The sequence below is a fragment of the Lissotriton vulgaris genome, chromosome 11 (assembly GCF_964263255.1).
Source record: "Lissotriton vulgaris chromosome 11, aLisVul1.2, whole genome shotgun sequence".
Lineage (NCBI taxonomy): Eukaryota > Metazoa > Chordata > Amphibia > Caudata > Salamandridae > Lissotriton > Lissotriton vulgaris.
Window position 1 is genome coordinate 1,010,635,697 of NC_141699.1, and position 23,600 is coordinate 1,010,659,296.

The window sequence follows — 23,600 nt, forward strand, 5'->3', positions numbered from 1 at the left end:
CTACAACAAAACCACAGCCAGCAAATTAAGAGAGGCACAGATGAGTTGTTCAAAAAGAGAATGTTTTGTGCAGAATCTTCTGACTTTTGTTGAATGTTAACATAATTCGACTAGTGCAAATTACTGAATCGCACAACCTCTAATTCCAAGTTCTAAATGTCAAATCAGTTGACCAAAACAGGATCATCTTTACTTTTGGGTGGGAGAAAATGTTCTCAGTCTCATCGGAGACAGATGATCTATGAGTGGAGGATCCAAGTGATGAAGGAAAACCTTTAAATTGGCCAGCAACATTGGGCCTCTCTTCAGCTGCCATGAACATGGAGTAAAAAAGACCTTGAGCTTAATTTTTACTCTAATTGTTCCCAAAATTATTACATCATGTCCTTAAAATTACCAACTGTTAACTTTTCCTAATTGCAATGGCTCCACTGGATTATTGAAACATCATTTTCACCTGTCCAACAAAAGCTCTTCCTACTTGATGGCAACGAGTCGAGCACCGAGTGGGCAGGTTTTTTGTCAAACTAGAAAAACGCAACCATTTAAAGCTGATGTTAAAATCTTGACGTTTGCTTCTGGTGGAGACAAACATTTCATTCAAGATATTATTTAGCATTCACAAGGCTTAGTGGAACAAAGGAAACTAGTAACTCCCTGTGCATCCACCTGAGATAATCAAAACCATTTTGGTTAGAAACTCTGGAATGCTATTGAAGCACCCTTAGGAGCCAAATCAGACCTCCATGAAGTCAGTAAATTCCTTAAAACATCCGTATTCCAATAGTCTTTATAGTCCTTAGCTCAAGGGGAGTTTAAGTAATGAAGACCAAGGCCATTTTCTCTGTACCGTCCGAAGCACATCAGAAGTACTGTCTGTTGTATGCCAATGGTTTTTCCTAGAACAATTCAATGAACAACCAATGGCTAGCGATAACTAAACTTGGCGAATCACATGCACTGAGTTCAATCAGTTAATCGCTAGACCTTAACAAGAAAGAGCCCTTGTTGACTGAGTTTTTAGAGTTTGAAGAGTTTTGAAGGAAGATCCTCACTATCTCTTGACTGGATTCTTCCTGGATACACCATGCAATAGGAAGTTCCCTTTCCTTCTTATGTCACCTTTACTTACCTAATTTTTCAATTTTCCAACGTTTCTGCAAACTAATCCACAAGCTATCATACTACCAGCACAACCAAACTATTAGTTAAAAAAGGTTCATTAAAGTTAATAAAGTCCTTAATATCACATTTTGATTACAAACAGGTACAATTATTATTGAGTTTAACTTTCAATATTAGTATAGCTCAATTGTAAGTGCAGACATAATAGTGAAAAACATTTGCACCGCTGCCATATTGATATAAATATTCATATACTGTTCACATTGAATATTCATTACACTTGTGCACCGTCTACTGGTATTAATGATTCCCTCTTGTCTTTGCCTAGTTTATGACAGCAGAGCGCTAGCTAATTGTTTTATATTTTTAAAAAACTGCAATGGCATTTGATTGCTGATTGTTGCCTGCATTGACATAATTTAGGTCAGTTAGCAGAGAATCGAGAAACCCTCATTCGCCATAAATTACTCATTTATGTACAAACTTAGGGGCATATTATCAAGGGGGTTTATCTCTGTTTTTTTGCTTTAAAAGCCAAGAAAGCGGAGATAAAATTATCTCCCTATTACCTAGCTGTCGCTAACACCAGTTAGCGACAGCTAGTAGGAGATAGCGACCATCTTGGGCCCCACTTTGCATGTCAGTGATATTTATCACTAATGACATGCAAAGTGGGCGTGCCAAGATGTTAGCGACTGGAAACAGTCGCTAACACCGCTATCTCCTATTACCAACTTTTGGAGATATTCGCACTAAGCGCGAATATCTCCAAAAGCTAACACCTGCCCCTGAGCAGTTCTTAGCCATGTTATCCAATGGTAGGTGGATAACATGGCTAAGAGCATTAGCTCGGTAATGCATGAATATTGCTGACTTTTGAGCGATATTCATGGATTTCGGCCGATTTTTATCGCTTAGGAGATTAACATTGATAACAGCAAGGTTCCTAAGCGATAAAAATTGCCGCAGCTCGGCGATATAAATATCGCCGCTAAACCAACATAGCGATAATTATCGCTAGTTGTTGGTAATATGCCCCTAACACAATAATGAATGTTTATGAAACTTATTTTTGTGAAAAATGTGGCCTGCATACTTGAATTTAAAAAAAAAGAATCAGTTGGTTAAAGTAATGAAATGTGGCATGATGAAAGAGAGCCATTTGTTATTGTTTATAAATAATTGAGTAATTTGCTAGCTCCTGTACTGTTGAAGTTGTATTGCTGAAAACCAGTGCATCATTTCTACGATACAACTTATATTTTACAATCAACATTTTCTTTTAGGAAGAACACTGGAACATTAAGGATTTTGCAATCTCTCCAGGGGACGAAATGAAACCGGAAGATGCAACTATCACACAAGAAACATATAATCTCCATGATGAAGATCACCTTTTTGTAAACTCACAGGCTTCTGTGCCTGCCACGGAGGAAAAAGAATTGCCATACAAGTAAGGTACTTTTTAAGGAACAGATTTCTAAAGTTAGTATGCATGCAATTTAAACCTGAATTATTTGATAACATTTTACATTTCTGTAGCACAAGTTCAATTTTATTTGCCACACTTTTGTCATCACCTTTCATGCACCATAAATTATCACAGTATTTATTTATACATGCAAATTTATATAGCACGATCTTGACCCCAGAGTATCAGAGAGCACAAGAGGAAGAATATGGATAAAAATGATCTTATAAATAACAGATAAGCAACAAAGAAAACACACAGACTAGCCGTTGAATCAGGGGAGAAAGGACAGGAAGATTGTATGCATTTAGATAGATCGGATAAGTCAGAAAAGGGGATGCAGAGTGCACAGAAGCTTCATCAAAAGTATCTCTCGGGCAGGAGGATTCCGAGTTCCTTTTTAGGTTGAGCATTTGAGACCGCTTGTATATACTTTAGTATATACTTATATGTGTATGCACTAGTTTGTGGGCTCTGGAGATTAGTCCTAGGACTTGTCTGCTTCTGCTTAGGGACTTTTTTTCTGTTCAACTACCTCTATTTATCTATCTTGATAGAAAATGACCAGTAGAGGTCAGTAAAATACCAGAATTGCTTTCTACTTGTTCAACTGCCTCTATGTAACTGTCTTGATAGTAAACGACCAGTAGAGGTCAGAAAAAGACCAGAATTGCTTTCTGCTCAGGGACTTTATTTTTTCAATTTTTCTGACAACTGCCTCTATTTAACTTTCTTGATAGAAAATGACCAGCAGCAGTCAGCAAAATACCAGAATCACTTTAGCATTCTCTAGATTCCAGTCCATAGAAATTGTTTTCCACGAACACCCGTAGACAATAATATTTTTTTCAAATTTTGCATTTTTAGTGATATGACCACCGAAGGCCCTGATTTTATATTAAAAACAGCTTTGGACTATACCGCTGAAAGGCAATATTTCTCTCAATGTGTTCCCATACCTGGCATGTCCGCAGTTTGGTGCTTACTGTCCCTCCATGTTAAAGAGCAGTAGATGTTTTCAGCACCCTGGCTAATGTGCTACATAGCTAAATACATATAACGTCCCAAAGGCAAGACTGATTGCATTGCAAATGCTTGTTAAAAGTTGTAAGGGTTAAGATTGTGGGAAGAGCTGATGGGAGTTTCAGTTTCTTGTTGCACTGTTGGAGAATGCTGCTGTCATACAGCACTCTTGCCTAAATGTCAGAGGTTCGAGGGGGTTCAGCATTTCTCAATTTTCCCTGATCACTAAAACTTAATCAGTTTTCCAGCCAAGTAGGAGAGCATGGCGTTGTGAAGGGCTTTCCGAATTATGCATTCAGTCTTAAATCGGGCTTTTACTTCAATGGGGAGCCATTGTAGGGTGCAAAGAATGTGAGGAATATGATAATTTTTTGTGGCCTCTCACAAGTGTGAATATGATAAAGTGCATAAAACTACAATTATGTAGGTCCGGTGGGTAGGTTACGCTTTCTTAGGAAGGGATTATTTGATGATTAGGCTGAGAATCACCCTGGGTAGGTGTGATAATACTTCTAGTATTTGTTGTGCATTCTCCATATTTGCTGTGCAAAGTTACCTCTCACTCACTACCACCATCCTACAGATATTCTACCTATTGTCATGCCTTTTTCTCCTTAATTTTCATATTGACATTGCGTTGGACAGATTGTAATAGAATCCTTTAATGGATGACTTGTTTGTAACAGATCCTTTTAGGCTCTTAAAGGACTTGGAAAATTTAGTGTTGAAGCACACACTTTAATTGTCTTTCTGTTTTGGTCTTACATCATTATATTAGATTTTGACATCAAAATATTTTAGTTGAATTGGTCGTTTTGCTACTATGATGATTTGTTTGAAGGCTATTAATAAACACATGATATTTTAGTTGTTATTGCCCTTAAGTGTAGAATTGGTGTTCATGCAATTATTGTGTTTGCAAATCATTAGCATGCAAATGTGTTGATTTTTCAAATCAGTTTCACATGTACCCAAGTGACAATGGCATGTGCAGGTGTCGGACGCAACATTTTGCTTCACGTAGCCTACGAAATTCTGAATGTGAATAAGATGTCAATGGTGGGATTAAAGGATCAATACAATATCATCTCTATTGTTAAGCTCACTGATCAAGCACTCAAGTGTATTCTGGAATACATTCACATGATGGAGGACCATTATGATTACCTGGCAGTGCTGGATTTTCTTGCTGATTTTGTGTGCCCTACTTCAGGGGACACATTCGAGCCCCATTTCAGTCCCCATTAATTGATTGTCTCAGTGACATTATAACGGTCTGTCAGACATAAATAGAAGCTAAAGCTCAATTCACTGGAGCACTTTGTTTACACTGGAGCAAATTCTCTTTTGCACCTGCCTGCCTAACAAGATCAAGCAATGTTTTCGTTAACACATATTACATGCATTATTTAGCAAAAATAGCAAAAATAATGGAGCAAGATGAATTTGCTCTATTGTTGTGCCTACAAAATAAGTAATGAAAACTTTTTTCTTCCATGTTTCAAAGAGAAGATATCAGTTTTGGTTCTTTTGTCAAGAACATCCAGTCTTGATGGGTAGCTTACAGAAGTAAACAAAAATGACTTAAAAAGTAGTATTTTATTTAGAAATTTAGAAATCATAAACTAACAAGTATAAATATGTGCAGACACAATATAGCAAACCTATTTTGTGAAGTGTGACTTGCTTGCTTAATAGGGAATTAGCCATCATGATGCATTCCAAACTAAAATGTTGCACTACACCAAAGGTACTAAAAAGTCCCATCCATGGTAATATTGCACTTAACCAAAGGACAGAAGAGTCACTTGCATGGTAATGGACAGTTAATCCTACCCGAGTGCCTACCTGAGGGGATATCTGGATCATTCGTAATGATTTGTGATCCTGAGTGAGCAAGGATCAATTGTGTGCTAGATGACCAGGGCCTGTCTCACAGATTGCGGTCTTGCTTTGAGCAGGAGTGGTGCCCAAAGTGCTTCCTACTACGTGTGGTGAGAGGCTACTGCCTTCACTGTGAGCCAAGTAGCATGAGCATGGCCATACAGTGTTTTAAGGAATTATGATCAGTAGAGTGAAGAGGCCTTTTTACCCGTGTCACATAAGTGGGGCCTACTTGCCCACTCGTGCTCCGCTGCTGTGTGCTTAACTGTCCATTGACCTATATTAGGATAAAGGCCCATACGTGTCTGCTTGAGTGACGCTGGGATGTATGTGTGCCTCTGAAGTGGTGCAGCACATGAAAACCTGCGTGTGTGTGTTGCATGTGCACAAATGTATGTATGTGTACATGTGAAATACATAATACATGGAAGCCTCTGGGCTCCACTTTGAGTGACCCAGGGCCTGTTGGAGAAGCATGTGGAGGTGGAGGATGTAGGGACACTTTGGCTTTCGTAAAGCCATTGTGGAACTTATAATACATTAAATCAGTAGTGTGGAAACACAACAAGATGATGGATGGAGTGCTGAAACTTTTCAAACACTCACCCGCAGTTTAGAGATCTGGGTTAAATCCATTGTTCTAGTGTGGACTAGCTTGGATGTTGCCTCACTTAAATGAGGAGTAACCACGGTCCTTAGATCGGAAAGTGGGGCTTGAGAGTTGACTCAGGTAATGCTAGCATGACTGCCTTATGAAGACTGTATATATTATTAGTGCGGTGCCGTATTTTACTTTGTGTTCGTAGATAAATACCCCTTTTAGATAAAAGCAAGTATTTGATTGGACAATCATTTATTGGGGATTGCTGGATGTATTTTGAGTTGTGAGCCTGTGTTCACCCTACACCTACCTCCTCCACGAGCAACCTTGGACTGCTCGACCTACGATACTTCTGAGAGTCAAGTGCTGAATGGTTACTTGGCCCAGTAGCTCAGAGTCCATAGCAGGTTGGCCCCCTGACACCATGAGTAAAAGGCCTCCACCACCATGGCTGGGCCCAGTAGGTCCTGTGTGCCCTGTGGCCCTCTGAGCGGAGTTTTGACAGAAATAAACTGATTTCACAGTATAAGAAATAGAGGCAACACATTTATTTTCAAATGTAAAATGGGATTACACTGAAACAAACTGTTTTTTTTAACAAATACATTTTTCTACAAGTTTAAAATTGAAGATAACACTAAGGCCTGAATTGGATAGGACAAGGGGGCAAGTGAAAATATGAAGAATATGTTGCATGTACGTGAAGAAAAGAAGTTGTTCATGTTTACTGTATAATTGTGTAAGAAATTGTACTGAGAGTTATCAATAAAGAAAGATGTTTAAAAAAAGAAATGGAGGGGGAAGTATTCCTGCTAGTTGGAAGGCTGCCGAAAATGTTCCTATTTTTGTAAAGGGCCGGAGGGATTCCCCCTTAAAGTACAGGTTGATTAGCTTAATAGATGCAGTCCAAACGGTCTTAGCAAGGCAAATTCTGGGTGCGCTTGAATCGTGGATTAATGACCATCAGGCCCTCTCCCCCCATGCAAGCAGGGTTTAGACGAGGGTGTAGCACAATTGACCAAATCTCAAGGTTTTTTTTAATCTACTGGAAAACAATACTTATTCAGAAGGCACACCTATACCTGGTCTTTGTATACCTAAGGTCTGCATTCTACTTTATGCCCCGCTACAAACTATGGAAGGTTCTAAGGAACCGTGAGGTCCAGATCAATCTTCTGGATGTTTTGGTTTGACTCCACCAGGATACGTATGCCCAAGTGAGATAGGGTTGGGGCGGGGAGCTGACTGAATGGATAGACATCCTGAAAGAGGTCCAGCAAGAATGCGTCCTCACCCCCACCCTTTCCTCCCTTCATTTAAATGGTGTGGTATCTTCATGTGGAGGATCGCTTAAATGATGCCCCTCGTTTGGGTGGCCGCAAGATTGCCCTTTTGCTATTCGCCGACGATTCCCTTTTGATCTCGAAGACCCCCAGGGGACTTCAATGTTTGGTGAATCAGTTTGAAGCATTTTGTATCGAACAGGAACTCGTAATAAATCATTCCAAAACCAAGTTTATGGATATCAGTCATCACAAATCTTTCCAGGGTTCAATAATGTTTGGGGGTAGCCAGTCGGATAGGGTCAGTGAGTTTGAATATCTAGGCATCATGATAAGTAAATCTGTCATGGCTGCCCTAGGTTCAGAAGAGTAGCTTGAACCTAACTAACCACTCTGCTGCTATCCTAACATGCTATAAGGCTTCCTGCAACAGGCGCATTTCACCTGCGCTCACAGGGCCCGATTCACAGAATGAACTTAAGACTCAATCCTAAACTTACTACTATTTTGGTATTCACAGAATTCACTTAATCATTTCGGTATTCACAGAAGGCACTTAGGAGTCCTGAAGTTAGGTCTCCTAACTTTACTACTACTAAATTGAGAAAAATCCTAATTTTAAGACTTTCGGTATTCACAGAAGGCATTTAGGAGTCCTAAAGTTAGGAGTCCTAACTTTACTACTACTAAATTGAGAAAAATCCTAATCTTAAAACATTCGGTATTCACAGAAGGCATTTAGGAGTCCTAAGGTTAGGACTACTAACTTCTGTGAATACCGAAATGAGTAAGTGCCTTCTGTAAATACCGAAATGAGTAAGTGCATTCTGTGAATACCAAAATAGTAGTAAGTTTAGGATTGAGTCTTAAATTCATTCTGTGAATCGGGCCCACAGTCTTTATGCTCAATGCTGAGTGCAGTGCCACTGTATGGGGCCGAAATATGGGGTAACTCAAATCTGGCCGACCTTGGGGTGGCTGAGAACACATTCCTGAGAGACCTAACCAACCTCCCCCAAAATACCCCACTAATACATTTAAGACAGGATATGAGCATTAACTCAATGATGCATGAGTCCCAACTTAGACCGCTACTACAGTGAAGGCTGAAATAGTCCCTAGATTTGGAAGACTATTGTGGAGCTCTGGAGGACATAATCTCCTTGGATACCTTTGGTAAAATTAAGTGGCTAGCCTATGTCAAAAAGCTTCTATTCCATCTTGGTCTAAGGGACTTATGGTCCTCTCCTGCATCCATGAACCATCTATCTAGGACCACCCTCTAGGATGCATTCTGGGCGTATACATATGCTAGTGAAATGACTAACATGTCTGAAGGGTCTCTTACTTCTCTCTTCTTATATTTTAAACACAACCATGTATTTGAGGCCTTTCTAGATTGCATTAATTCATCAGATGCAAAGCAACTATATTGAAATGTTGTCACAGTACCCTACTGATTATTGTCCCTATTAGCGAAGTGGAACCCCCAAACTTTCACAAGTTCCATTTGTCCGGCTTTCCAGCCGGCAGAGGAATCGTTTGTTCACTTTACTTTCTTTTGCTCCGCTATGCCCGTCCCCGGAAAACGTAGATTATGCCACTATGTAAGCAACTTGGCTGTAGACAGCTTCAGGTTGCTACACTGCGGCTTCGCACAGTCTTTGCAGACAGTTGTCTGCGCAGTGTCTAAGTTCCTGCATCGAAGTTGATTTTTTTAGACCCAATGTGATAGCATGAGCCCTAGAGGCTTTTATTTACAGTTTTTTCCTGTAAGGCCTGTTTCCTATGGTCTCTATTTATTTGTTTATTTTTGTATATTTGCTTTATATTTGAAATGTATATTTACGTATGTTTTGCTTTACTCAGCTAGTTTTATACTGGTACATGTTTTTACTTATATCCTCTTAACCAAAATATGATATGGTGTTGAGCTTTTGTGTTCAGCTCTTTTATGTGACTTATGTGTATTGTATTTGTCCATGTACTTTTATGGCTGAAAACACTGATTAAAGTATTTGATGATGATGATAAGGAAAATGATAGTTGCAATAAGTCCAGCAACTTTCCAAGGTTGGATTTATTTGAACTATTACAGCAAATAAGTTATTGTACTTGCTTTTTTGGATGTGCCTGAATTCTGCCCTGTTGCAGCCTCTTCTGACAGGCCAGCCTTTGACAGGCTGAGCCAGGCACTCTTGATTGGGTGTGAAGTGGCCTGGGTTGAACAGAGGAGACAGCTGGCGTGAGGCAATATGCTGCTTCAAAGTAAAAGGCAGGAAGGGGGCTGGGTAGCCAAACTGGTCTTGAAATGGAGAAAAAGAGTGAGGCCATGAACTAAGCCCCCACCAACACTTCCTGCACCCCAACCCAGATGGGAACCCATGTAATTGAATTAGCAGAGGGACAGGAAGGGGAGTGTTAGGTAACGTTAGCCACACCTGTAGGTTAGGTTAGCCAGACTTGAAGCTACAGGAAAGATTTTCAACATTTTGGATTAGATGGAATAGTGCTTTCTGGGACAAGAATTTGCCACACTTCAGGGTAAGTGGTCATCATTGAGGGTGGCACCCTGAACCCTGTTGGTCAGGGGTGCCCCCCTGCTTGCCAGCCCGGAAACCTGGATAAATATGAGAGAGCTGCCCAGCAATTGAGATCCCTGCCTGGAATAACCAAGAAGAAGAACTGCCCTGCTGTACCCCTGGCCTGCACCTAGAGGACTGCACTCTGAAGGACTGCATCTGCTGCACACTTCGTGCTTCAGCAATAGAACAACTTTGCCAGACTCTAAATGTTTGAGGAGTGGATTCCCTGAAAGCAGCAGGTTAAAAGAGCTCCATCTGCAGTACCTCCACCAAGAAGAACCCAGCTGTACAGCGTTCATAGAACTTTTAAGGATTTGGCCAGGTGCATTTGGGGGTCTTGTAGTCCCAAATTCCCAAGGCGAAACTTCGAGATTCTGGAACCTTGGATTGGTTTTGTTGACCCTAAAGCTCCATAAGTCGTGAGTCATGCCGCCGACTTTGAACCACGACCCAGCCTGAAATTCAGGTTCATCCCACTGAAGGCTACAGAGCTCCTAAACCTTCAGGATTTCACCGAGGCCTTGCGCCGAAGAACGTCGTCGTCATCATCAGCTTGCAGGCCGGCCTGATGAGGAGCCTCTCTCGACGGCAAGAGAAAAAGCCCCCAAAAATTGACTATGTCAGAAGGTAAAAACTTGACAGGGCCCGACCGCTCACTGTATCTGACTCGTGCTCGATCGCGGTCAGCCTGAAACTTTGACTTTGTCCTGATCGAGCGTGATCAGATGTCCAAGTTGGAGCTTTTGGCTTTTAAACACTAAAAGTATTTATTCTTTAAAAATTCATATCTACGGTTCATTACATAGGATTTTTGTTGTTTTGGTGTCATTTTAAACATAGAGTTTTCCCTATTTTAATAAATTGGTGTCGGATTTGTATTGTACTTGGTGTCTTACTTATTTACTGTTATTGGTGTTCTTAAATACTTTGTGGTGTTATTACTAAGTGTAGGTACCTACCCACCTTTACTAATCAACCCTCTTCCAACAACCAGTCAGTCAGTTTGCATCCTGTTTTGCTTTGCACACCTCACACTAGGGGATACTGCGTGTAATTACACATATAAACCCCTGTTGAGACTACAGTACCCAGCGTCCCCTGCTTCGCGGGAACGCTGCCGGTCCACACCCACTTCCGCCCGGAGGCCCTGATAGCGCAGCACTTCCTCCGGTGGAGCGGGGGATCTTTTCAGCCTTGGGGGTGAACGGCGTAACAACAGACCACGCCACGCCACAAGATGCCTGCACACAGCGCTACCTGCCTCCGCTGCCGCAGTCCACCAGCGGCCGCCGAGAGGGGCTGGGTAGCCAAAGACTGCAGTACCCAGCGTCCCCTGCTTCGCGGGGCCACTGCTGGTCCACACCCACTTCCGCCCGGAGGCCCTGATAGCGCAGCACTTCCTCCTGCGTTGCGGGACGCGCGCGGGCAGCGCCGGGCTGAGCCCGGGCAGAGGGCGGGCTGTCTGTGGCCGTCCGGGGCAGGAAGAGGCAGGGCAGGGCCACCTCGCTAACATCTACAACAAGAAATGGGTAAGAGGAAGAAAAATTTGACTATGGAGGAGGGGGGTAAAAATGCCAAGGTACCAAGACATTCTAATTCTATCATGTCATATCTCTCCTCTGCTGTGGGGGTCCTAACCAAGGAGATTGCCAACGCAGAGCAAGAACTGGGCATTGCTCCGACCTCCAGAGAAACATAGAATTATCGCAACCTTTGGAGGTTGACTTGCCAGGCTCTACGAACACACCCATTCTTCCCCTGGAACCACTTGTCACCATAGTAAATCCCCCCCCCTCTGGGTCAATCGAGTAAAGACACCCTCTCTGCCTCGCCTACTAAACCTCAAAGTTTGACCCCCCAGCTGGGTGTTCAACCAGCTAAACGTAAAAAAGGGAAAAAAGTCAGTACGACGACTTCTACTAGTGATCATACGGACATTCTAGGAGATAAACTTGAGGAACTTTTTGTGGATAGGATTGAACCCCTTTTGGTGGGAATTGCCAAAGACATTGTGGACACTCTAAATACGTGCCTGGAAGGTCTTTTAAAGAAATGTTCCCTCATTGACAGACTTGTAAGCTCTCTACCTCCCAACATCGCTTTATTAAGCAAAGGTTTGCAGGAGGAAGCGGGTGGGGGCTTGACACCAGCAGGCAACATGATAAACACACTTCCCACAAGTAGCACTATGTACAAAGATGTCAGGCCTCAGTCTTTAAAACCAGTTCCCCCTCAACAGATAGCCAACGCTCCCACTTTGGGGGTTCAGTCAACGGCCTTACCTCAGAAGAGCTCACCCCCCCAAAGGAGGGCCAATCCAAGTTCATATAAACTTAACCTTCCCCCATAGGCGTCTCCTCTGGTAGCAGTGTTTATTGGGGTAGATCCTCTTATGGAAGGGGAGAGGGAATCAACCCGGGATCTCATGGCCAAAGTAAAAATGTGGTGTACTGAGAAATGCTGTGGGGAGAACATTGCAGATATGATCATCCATGCAAGGAGGGTGGGCTGGATTGGCAAACAATCGAAAACTACACATGGTGATTGCGTGGTAATTAATTTTTGTAGGGCCGATCTAGCCGATAGGCTGTTCTGGGACGGTTCGGCGATCTCCATTAGGGACCGCCTGAGACCCGTTCCCCAAGGTTTCTTTTATCAACCTCCAGCCCACTCAATACCTATAATCAACTATCAAGCTAGATGGCAGGGCCTGAGGGCAGTAGCGGGACGCAGAAACATTAACAACAGCTCAACAACACAATTTGCAATGGACCCCAGTGTTCCATTGATAACCCGCCCCCAGGACCCACAAGATTTAATAGAGGTTGGCGGGATGACCTTGAGTAACCATTATGCCCCCCTGTCCGGCATGGACGACACAGACTGACTACCCAATGCAGAATTAACACCGATTGAGGGGGGAAGCAATTCTAACGGAGTTGCAGCATGTAAAATCCTTAGCTGGAATGCCGCAGGAATTAGATCCAAAATGGGCGGCACTGATTGGGTTATGTTTTTTTTCAGAACATAACGTCATTGCTCTTCAGGAAACCTGGGATACTTCATCCCGCTTTTGGCTGAATGGTTTCGTAGGTTTCGCTGTAGCTGCAACCCCAAGTAATGCAGGTAGAGCCAGGGGAGGCCTTTTGACCCTTTTTTCACTTGATCTCAAAGGGCCGCTGAAACAGATGAAATATGATCCCCCGAATTGTCTGATTGTTGAAAGGGAAATTAGTTCTTCTAAGAGTACCCTGTTCATACATTTTTATAACTCCGGTAATAAGGATAGTGGTGGCGATAATATTGCCGCACTGGATTCGTTTTTAAACCTAGTCAGTCATAATACTCACATAAACTATGAATATGTGTTCATGGGTGATTTTAATATTCCCCTCGCCCTCTGCCTCCCCCAGACGCTGCATTCACTGCTGGCTGCATTCGCTCCTGCCTACCTGCCTGCCTGCCTGCTGCTTAAGCGCACTCAGCGCTCGGTATCGTTTTTGTGCAGAAATAATTTATTTATTTAATTGTCTTCTCTGTATTGTACTCGGCGCTCGCTAGTACTTGCCTGCTGATACTATATTGAGGTCCTTCTGCGCACTACTGCTGATCTATCAGATAAGAGACGATTGTAGAGTGCATTTTCAGTGTTTACCTACTTTGTAGCTGTGTTTACCCTCGGCAGCCCGTGGCTCCTCCCAGATCCCGCCTCCCAGCCGCCCCTCCCACCCACAAGCACAGCTAACGCGTCACGGCCTCCCACCATTTGTGACCGAGTGGACACTGTCCTGTCCGGTTGCTCCCCTCGCCCTCTGCCTCCCCCAGACGCTGCATTCACTGCTGGCTGCATTCGCTCCTGCCTACCTGCCTGCCTGCCTGCTGCTTAAGCGCACTCAGCGCTCGGTATCGTTTTTGTGCAGAAATAATTTATTTATTTAATTGTCTTCTCTGTATTGTACTCGGCGCTCGCTAGTACTTGCCTGCTGATACTATATTGAGGTCCTTCTGCGCACTACTGCTGATCTATCAGATAAGAGACGATTGTAGAGTGCATTTTCAGTGTTTACCTACTTTGTAGCTGTGTTTACCCTCACCCCCTCCACCATCCATTTTGGCCAATGCCCCCACGCGCAGCGTCCACGCGCTACGTCCACGCCGAAGGTGCGCCAAAGGTAAGCCCGTCTACGCCCGTCCGCGCCTGGACCGCGCCCAGCGCCAAACCCCCTGCCCCTCCCGCTGCCCAGCCCTCCCGCATTACCTACGATGCCGCCACCCTCCTAGCCCTTAACCCCGGTCGCGCCCCCAACTGCGTCCAAGCCGCTCCTGGACACACCCATGGACCTTTCTCCTGCTACTCCTGCAAATTTAGCGGCACCGACAACATCTCCGCTACGACCACACCACAGATTCCCGACCCCAACCACCTACAATGCATCCTTCTCAACACCCGATCGGTGCACAGGCACGCCATTGACCTATGGAACCTACTAGACTCCTTCTCTCCAGACGTCGCCTTCCTAACAGAAACATGGATGAATGCTTCCTCCGCACCAGATATCACCATTGCCATCCCTGAAGACTATAAGATCACCCGCAAAGACCGTACCAGCCACACAGGAGGAGGAATCGCTATCGTTCATAAGAAATCAATCCGCATCTCAACTAGCTCTGACGCCAACCTCGCCAACTCCGAACACCTCCACTTCCAGATCCACATCGACCCAAAAACAACACTCAGAGGCACTCTCCTCTACAGACCACCAGGACCTCGCGCTAAATTCAGTGAAGACATCACTGACTTCATCACCCCACACGCGCTCCCCTCCAAAGACTACATCCTTCTGGGAGACCTCAACTTTCACCTCGAAAAGATCAACGACCACAACACCGCCACCCTCGTGGACAACCTCGCCAACCTCGGACTTAATCAACTAGTCACTTCCCCCACCCACATCGCAGGTCACACACTCGACCCCATCTTCACCTCCAGCAATCATGTCTCCTTCAGCCACACTACGGATCTCCTATGGACCGACCACAGCTGCGTTCACTTCACCTACAACAAGCCAAAACCCATCAACCACTCCCAACCTACCCTGCAAAGAAACTGGAACAAAATCACCATGGACCAAATCTCCGCATCGCTCCTTCGAAACTCCCCAGCCCTCTCTTCTAACGCCAACGAAGCCGCCGCCAACCTCACCCTATGGCTATCCAATACCGCCGACACCTTAGCCCCACTGAAAAAACGTCAAAGCAAACCTGGCAGCAAGAAAGCCTCATGGTTCAACGATGATCTCAAGAAGTCCAAGAAACTCTGCCGCTCCCTTGAAAAGGCCTGGAAAAAAGACCCAACCACCAGCACCAAGGACGCCTTCAAAAGCGCCACCCGCACTCACCACCAACTGATCCGAAAAGCCAAGAAAACAGCATTCAAGGATCGACTTGACAACAACGCCCACAACAGCAAGGAACTTTTCAACATCGTCAAGGAATTTTCCAATCCCTCGGCCATCTCCAACGACATCACCCCCTCTCAAACCCTCTGCGACTCCCTAGCCTCTTTTTTCCACAACAAGATTGCAGACATCCACAACAGCTTCGACAACCAACCCGGAAACCAACCCACCCTACCATCCGCTGACCATTGTCCCCCCGTGAACACCCTTAACGCCTGGAACCCAATCTCCACTGAGGACACCATCCGCCTGATGAACTCCATCCACTCAGGATCCCCCACAGACCCATGCCCTCACCACATCTTCAACAAAGCAGACTCCGTCATAGCACCGCACCTCCGAGACGTCATCAACTGCTCCTTCAACTCCGCTACCTTCCCAGAAGACTGGAAACACGCTGAACTCACCGCCCTTCTGAAAAAACCAACAGCCGACCCCACCGAACTCAAAAATTACCGCCCCATCTCGCTTCTTCCATTCCCGGCCAAAGTCATCGAGAAAGCCGTCAACAACCAGCTCGCCGCCTTCCTCGAAGCCAACAAATCCCTCGACCCCTCACAATCTGGCTTCCGAGCAAAACACAGCACTGAGACCGCCCTCATCGCAGCAACAGACGACATTCGAACTCTACTGGACAATGGAGACACAGTCGCCCTCATCCTCCTCGACCTCTCTGCAGCATTCGATACAGTCTGCCACAGCACCCTTCTACAACGCCTCAATAACATCGGAATCCAAGGAAAAGCACTTGAATGGATCACCTCGTTCCTCACCGGAAGAACCCAGAAAGTCCGCCTTCCTCCATTCAAGTCTGAGGCCTCTGAAGTCATCTGCGGCGTACCTCAAGGATCCTCACTCAGCCCCACCCTTTTCAACGTATACATGAGCCCCCTCGCGGCCATCGCACGCCAACACAACCTCAACATCATCTCTTACGCGGACGACACTCAACTGATCCTTTCTCTCACCAATGACCCCAGCACCGCCAAAACTAACCTACACGAAGGAATGAAAGAAGTCGCCGAATGGATGAAACAAAGCCGTTTGAAACTGAACTCAGACAAAACAGAAGTCCTCATCTTAGGTACATCCCCCTCTGCTTGGGACGACTCCTGGTGGCCGGAAGCCCTCAGAAAAGCACCCATCCCGACTGACCACGCACGGAACCTTGGCGTCATCCTGGATTCTTCACTCTCAATGAACAGACAAGTCAGCGCCGTATCCTCTTCCTGCTTCAACATTCTCCGCATGCTCAGAAAAACATTCCGCTGGATCCCCTCCGAAACAAGGAAAACAGTCACCCACGCTCTGGTCACGAGCCGACTGGACTACGGAAACACCCTCTACGCAGGTACCACCGCTAAACTCCAGAAGAAACTCCAACGAATCCAAAACGCCTCAGCCAGGCTCATATTAGACATCCCACGCAACGAACACATCTCTGGTCACCTTAAAGACCTCCACTGGCTACCCGTCAATAAAAGGATCACTTTCCGACTGCTTACCCACGCACACAAATCACTCTACGACATCGGACCAGATTGCCTCAACTCTCGAATGTCCTTCTACACTCCCTCCCGCCAACTACGTTCTTCCAGCCAAGCCAAGCCACTGTACCTCGCATCAACAAGTCCACCATGGGAGGCAGATCCTTTTCATACCTGGCTGCTAAAACATGGAACTCACTCCCCGCTTACCTCCGCCTCACCCAGAACCACCTAGCGTTCAGAAAGCAGCTTAAAACATGGATATTTGACAAATAATCCTCCTCCCCTTCCTAAGCGCCTTGAAACCCTCTGGGTATGTAGTGCGCTATACAAATTTCATGACTTGACTTGACATTGTATGGAGACTACGGGACAGGAGGGGCCTCATTTTGAGCACACTAAATTAGGTAAAGAACTGGAAGAATTTTTGGCCAATTTTAACTTTTTTGAACCAGGGAATAGGGAGGGGGAGTCTAGAATGCCTACCTTCAAGGGGACAGTCCCTGGCACTATCATTGATTATATTTTTGTGACTCCAGTCATTCTCAGTCAAACTATCTCGTATTGCACAGTCCCTTCCTCCCTTAGTGACCATAATCCTGTCCTCTTGGTGGTGGCATGGGGGGATTCTATGGGCCCTATGCCGGGACAGGCCACTATAGGACCTGCCCTACGCACAATAGACCAGGGTAGACGGCTTAAGTGGGCAAATGTGGTCCCTAGTGATTTTTATGCTGACATTGGTCCACAAATCGAGGACCATATCATGATTTGCCAAAATCCATCTTCGCAAGGTCACAACATTATGGATGCCTTCCAAATGATCTGTAGTAAAATTTCTTCTAATCACACTGTCAAACTGAGGAAGGGAGAAAATAAACACTGCTGATGGTTTGATGCTCCTTGTTCAAAAGCCCACAAATCCCTAAAATTGGCCCTTAAAGCTAGTCCTAGGGACAGGGCAGCCGTTGCTACTCTAAGAAAAGATTACAAAAGTGCCATTAAGAACAGACAGGATAAAATCAAACATGAGGCTTGGGAGAATTTATTCTCTATCGATATCTTGTGGGATAGCAGGTAATTCTGGGCAGTAATCAACCAGCCTTACTTCTCTGACTCACCTAACTTAGATACGGACTGTGTCATCCCAGATGAGAAGTGGCTGGCCCTTTTCAGTTCCGTTTATGGAGATTATGGCACGGTGCTATTTACAATTTATATCAATGGCCTAGGCACCCACTTAGAGGGCGCTGCGAGAGACGTTCCGCGTGTAGGAGAAGTTAAGATCCCTGCTCTCCTATACGCGGACGATGCAGTGCTTATAGCTCGCACCGGCGTCTGTCTCCAACAGCTTTTGGATACATTTGGCACCTTCATGGACCATCTAGACTTGAAGGTTAACTGAAACAAGTCACACACTATGGTTGTTGGTCCGCAGAAGAAAAGAGCCATGGTAAAAACATTCAGATGCAAGGGAGAAGTTGTGTCCAGAGTACCTGTTTTTCCCTACCTTGGTGTGCTTTTTGATAATAAGGGTACCTGGGGTCCCCAGGTAAGGGCCAAAAGCCTGGCGGTGACAAGGACATCAACGGCCCTCCTGGGTTTTGCCAAAAGGTTGGGTCACAGACCGATGGAAGCCATTTTAAAGGTTTATAAGAGTAAATGCTTCTCTGTGGCACTATATGGAGCGCCTTTATGGGGCTACGCATGTTTGGAAAATATTCAGAAGGCGGAAAATAGATTCTTACGCTCTCTTTTGTGCCTTCCCCAATCGACACCAACCTTTTCCATACACGCGGAGGTGGGAATGGACTATGTCCATGATAGGTTAAAACTGGCGCCCCTAACATACTGGCTCAAGACATGGCTAAACACAGAATTAACCCTCAACCATTTGATTATGAAGGATGTCATGTCCTTGGAGCATAGCAATGTAATTCCATGGTTGGCCTATTTGAAAAAAACCTTTATGGACCTGGGACGGCCAGATCTGTTTACTGACCCCTCTGGCATAACAAACCAAGACGTAGACATCACTAAAAAACAATTTATGCTAAGGGCAAGAATGAGTCGAGAAGAGACGGAATTGTTAAAACCCACAGTTAGACACCAATATTTGTTAGTTAACACACCTGCACTTGAACCTTATTTACGTTTTGTTACCAACCCATTTCACAGGTTTCTTTTAACGAAATTCAGGTTTAATCTTATTCACTTTTATTTGGGAAGTTTAATCACTTGGTCAAAACCAGAGTTAGCACCACCCTGTACTTGTGATAATTTCTCTGCACAAGACACCATGCACTTTATTATGTTTTGCGATTTCTTTTCTGAACAGAGGAAAAAACATTTGTTACCTGTTTTAAGGGAAGCCGGCTTCTCCCAGGTGAGACCATCCATGTTTTACCTCCAATCATTGAACAACATCCGCATTACATTTTGCGTGGCAAATTTTTTAGTGGCGGCAGCTAGATCAAAAATACGCAAGAAACCACTAAACTTCCCTGTATAAATTGTTTTTTATATTTCTTTTTACACCCTGTTTTTACTGTATACCCTGTCACATGTATTCGATTGAAATGACATTGTTTAATTGTATTTTACTTGTATATAATACGTTTTTTATGCTCTTTGTATGATTTTTAACTAAATCGAATAAAGATAACTTGACTGACTTAAAGCAGCAAATAATGTTAAATACCTTTAATACTTTGTCAACAAATTGTTGTTTTATTTTCAGGATCAGCCCTTGGGAAAACACCATTTTAGGAAAGCAGTACAAAGAGAGCAACATGCAAAAGGAAAAAACCCATGCATTCCTCAGTGAGGAGACAGTGCACAGTTCCATCGGTAAGAAAGTACAGCATGTCTGGTAATTAACATTTTACACATGATTTGCGCAGCTGGAAATGTGCACCCACTGTGAATACTAAGTAGAAAGTTGCTAATTGTCTCTGAAACTCATCTTCTCTTCCCTTTCATTGTTCTGCAGCGTTAGGGAAAAAGTGAGCTTCAAGTTTAATGGGTATTCGAGGTGTTTTTCCCCTATGCGACATAATGCTGCACCTTCAGCTGCAGTATTATTACACTATTATGTCATCCCTGCACAGATTATTACTTATCTGGCAAAAATTCCTTAATATAGTTAAAGTTTATCACCTGAATAACCTAAATACAGGGAATCTGCAACTGAAAGATAATTCGTTTATCTTTGCAAGGGGTCTGCCCCTGCACGGTACCGCCAACATGCCAGGGCAACTCTTATGCCACCATAACTGTAAGGAGACAAGGAGGGCTGCTGCGTCTTAATATGTACGAGCCACTATTATGCCACGAGTTAGTCACGATATTCTTTGGCCAACATTGCAATCAAAGGGCCTCAAATGCCACGGCTAACATTATGTCAAATGTAGGACACCATAATGTGAAGGATGGCCAGTGGCTTGAATATGCAGGTTCCACCTGTGTGAGAAGAGTTGCCACTTTATTCACATAAATAACAATACACAAGGGATGTATGACGTTACAACGCATGCGTTTACCACGCAAGCCTTTACAACGCGGTTTTTACAACGCATGCCTTTACAACGTATAGTGCTTTGGGGTGCTGGATAGTGAATAGTTTAATTTACTATTCCAACTCCAGTCCCCGTGGATAGTAGGGAAGGTGTTGGATAGTAAATTAAACCTATTCCCTATCCTAGAGCGCCCCCCAGCGCAATGCGTTGTAATGGTTTGCGTTGTAAAAGTTGCGTCGTAAAGGCACTGCGTGGTAAAAGTTGCGTTGTAAAGGATGTTTCCTATACACAAGTGATATCTAAGTGTTTGTGTGTGGCACACCTGAGTATTATAACTCAGAGTTTGTTGGCACCCCACTTAGTCTCATACAACCAGTGGTGTAGCAAGGTTAGGTGGTACCAGGTGCAGAAAATTTCTTGTCACCACCAGCTTGACGAAATGGTAAAAATATGTGTTTAAAACACATATTTTTGCCTTTTTGCCCCCGCCCCCCCTCAATGATGCCACTTGTCACCCCAGGCTTGACAAAATGGCCCGCACCCACAGCACCCCCCTTCCTACATTACTGCATCCAACTACACAGGCACGAAGGAATGACTGTGGTGCAAGTCCTGCCTCAAATTCTCTCTACCTGTTTCTTTATCGTAGGCTCTTCATAAACTCAAAAATCACATTTCCGTTCTCATTCCATCAACATCTCTTTATATGTTTCCCTACGTATATTTCGAATGAGGAGCTCTGTGATGTGTTTTTAGACCCAAGTATAGACATGATATTCTCCACCAGATATTCTTGATAAAAAGTGCAGATTTACTGATGACAGATTTGTATATTTCTGTGTTGAAGTTATGTTTTTCAATTTCAAAATCTTTATTTCGGTTTAAAATGTAACCATAAAAGGCATACATGCAGTAATTAAAACAGAACCAATATATCCATTTTTCCCACAATTCATTTTAGACCAATTGAGGTTCATTCAAAGAGATTTGCGATTATAAAACAATAAATACATTGTAAATTTAAAACCATAGTGCAATTCATCATTCTTAAAAGATATTTGCAATCATAGGTTAAAGGTTAGTATTTCATTAGAACCTAGTTTATATATGAATTATTACTCCCTTTTCCTAAAAAATAGAAACATTTATAGAAGGTGCAAATATTTATGACAATTGCATTATATAAAACTAACTAAAAGGCATTACAGCTTAAGACCCTGTCTCTTCAATACTATCGCCACAGAAAAGAGGTATCTGCTCACACTAATAACTATTGGTTGAGTCGTTTTTGATCTAAGAATTCTTTCCGCCTCACAATAGCGCCTAAATCCCAAGAGGCGGCAGATAGGTTTTATCCACTTTCTCCTCACGTATGTGTATGCAGGACAGAAGAATAGTAAATGTGCTTCATCCTCTCTGGCATTGGTGTTACATAATTCACATCTAGCCAGGTCATCCTTCCCTACATTGCCCTCATGACATACCCATCTCGCGGTGTTAGCTTTGATTTGCAATATGCCATATCGGAACTTTAAATACAATGATTTGGCTAGGTCTGGAAGAATCTCACCCATAAAGGGTTTGAATCTGCTCTCTCTCTTCATACTCAGATACTTGAGAGTTAAAGCCCACAAATCCAGGTTGTGTAGTTTTAAATTTAAGACAAACACCCAGTACGGTTCCTTTAGCAATTTTTTGCACCTCAAAGTGAGACCCTCAGGATCCACTCAGTAATGGCTCAGCCCCAACATTAACAACCACTCCTCGATATAATAATATTATATATTAATAAGGGAAATTTATAAAGCGCTTGGTTACGCTCAGAAGCGTGTCCCCGCGCTGAAACTGAAAAACTCAAAACAGAAATAAGGAGTGGGCCCGGTTATCTTGAAAATAGATGTGTTTTTAGTTTCTTCCGGAAGCTAGATTCAGAGGATCCAGGCGGAGATTAAGAGGCAGAGCATTCCAGCTCTTCGCTACCAGGTAGCGAAAGGAACGTCCTCCCATGCGGGCCCTTCTCACCCTAGGGACCTTTAATAGTCCTTCATATGAGGAGCGCAGAGCGCGTGATGGTACATACCTGGTGACTAGGTTCTGGAATGGTGCTGGCGCTTTCCTAGCAAGGATACGATAACAAGTACAGAGGGCTTTGAATTCCACTCTGCTCCTTACTGGCAACCAGTGGAGGGTTTGAAGGGCAGCTTTAGAGTCCGATCTTTTAGGAAATTCTAAAATCAGGCGGGCTGCCGCATTCTGTCACACCTGAAGGCGGTTTATTGCCTTACAGGTTGCTCCCAGGTACAGTAGGTTGCCGTAGTCTAGACGCGATGTGACGAGGGCATGCACCAGCGTTCTACGGGCGGACGTAGGAAGGAGGACTAGGACATTCCGTAGGCTTTTTAACACGCTGAAACAGACACCCGCCACCCGATCTATCTGGGGTCCAAAAGACAGGTCAGCGTCAAGCCAGACCCCACGGTTTCTGACTTCCTGACGAGGTATTGGAGCCTCACCTAAGCATGAGGGCCACCACGCCGACGACCAGACAGATGGGTTCCTCCCCGCCACGAGCACCTCAGTCTTGTTGCCATTTGATTTAAGGCAATTAGTGGACATCCAGGTTGCAAGATCTTGCATAAAAGCCCTGAAACTGTCCATGGCAAGGCCGGGTGCACGTGAAAGGGAGATAACCAGCTGCGTGTCATCGGCATAGGACACAATATGCAGCCCATGGCCCACAGCAATCGGAGCCACTGGGGAGACATTAAGATTAAAAAGGGTGGGGCTCAGGGACGATCCCTGGGGAACGCCCTGGCCCAATCCTATGTCTCTGGAATAGTGATCACCCTGGCGGACCTGGAAACTTCTCCCAGTCAGGAAGGATTGGATCCATTGGAGTGCAGCTCCAGATATTCCTCCACTATTCAGACACTGTAGCAAGGTGGTATGAGCTACAGTGTCAAATGCTGCACTCAGGTCCAATAGGATGAGGGCCATAGTGTGACCCTCATCCACCCCCTGACGTAGGGTCTCCACCGCCATCAGGAGCGCAGATTCCGTTGAATGGCGGGGACGGAAGCCAAATTGGGTATCGTGTAGTAAGGCAGCCTTTTCCACGAAATCCATCAATTGCATATTGACCGTTTTTTCAGCCACTTTGGCCA

At 44.3% G+C, this 23,600-nt stretch overlaps 1 protein-coding gene across 2 annotated transcripts in view; it reads left to right on the forward strand.

Annotated features, from left to right (window-relative positions):
* The window catches only part of WDR49 (WD repeat domain 49), a 339,477-nt gene that overhangs the window by 265,708 nt on the left and 50,169 nt on the right, over positions 1 to 23,600 (forward strand). For both annotated transcript variants that reach the window (XM_086944927.1, XM_086944926.1), the window contains 2 exons: positions 2,412 to 2,578; positions 19,659 to 19,768. In XM_086944927.1, coding sequence (XP_086801053.1) covers positions 2,412 to 2,578; positions 19,659 to 19,768 — 277 coding nt within the window. The remainder of the gene's footprint in view (positions 1 to 2,411; positions 2,579 to 19,658; positions 19,769 to 23,600) is intronic.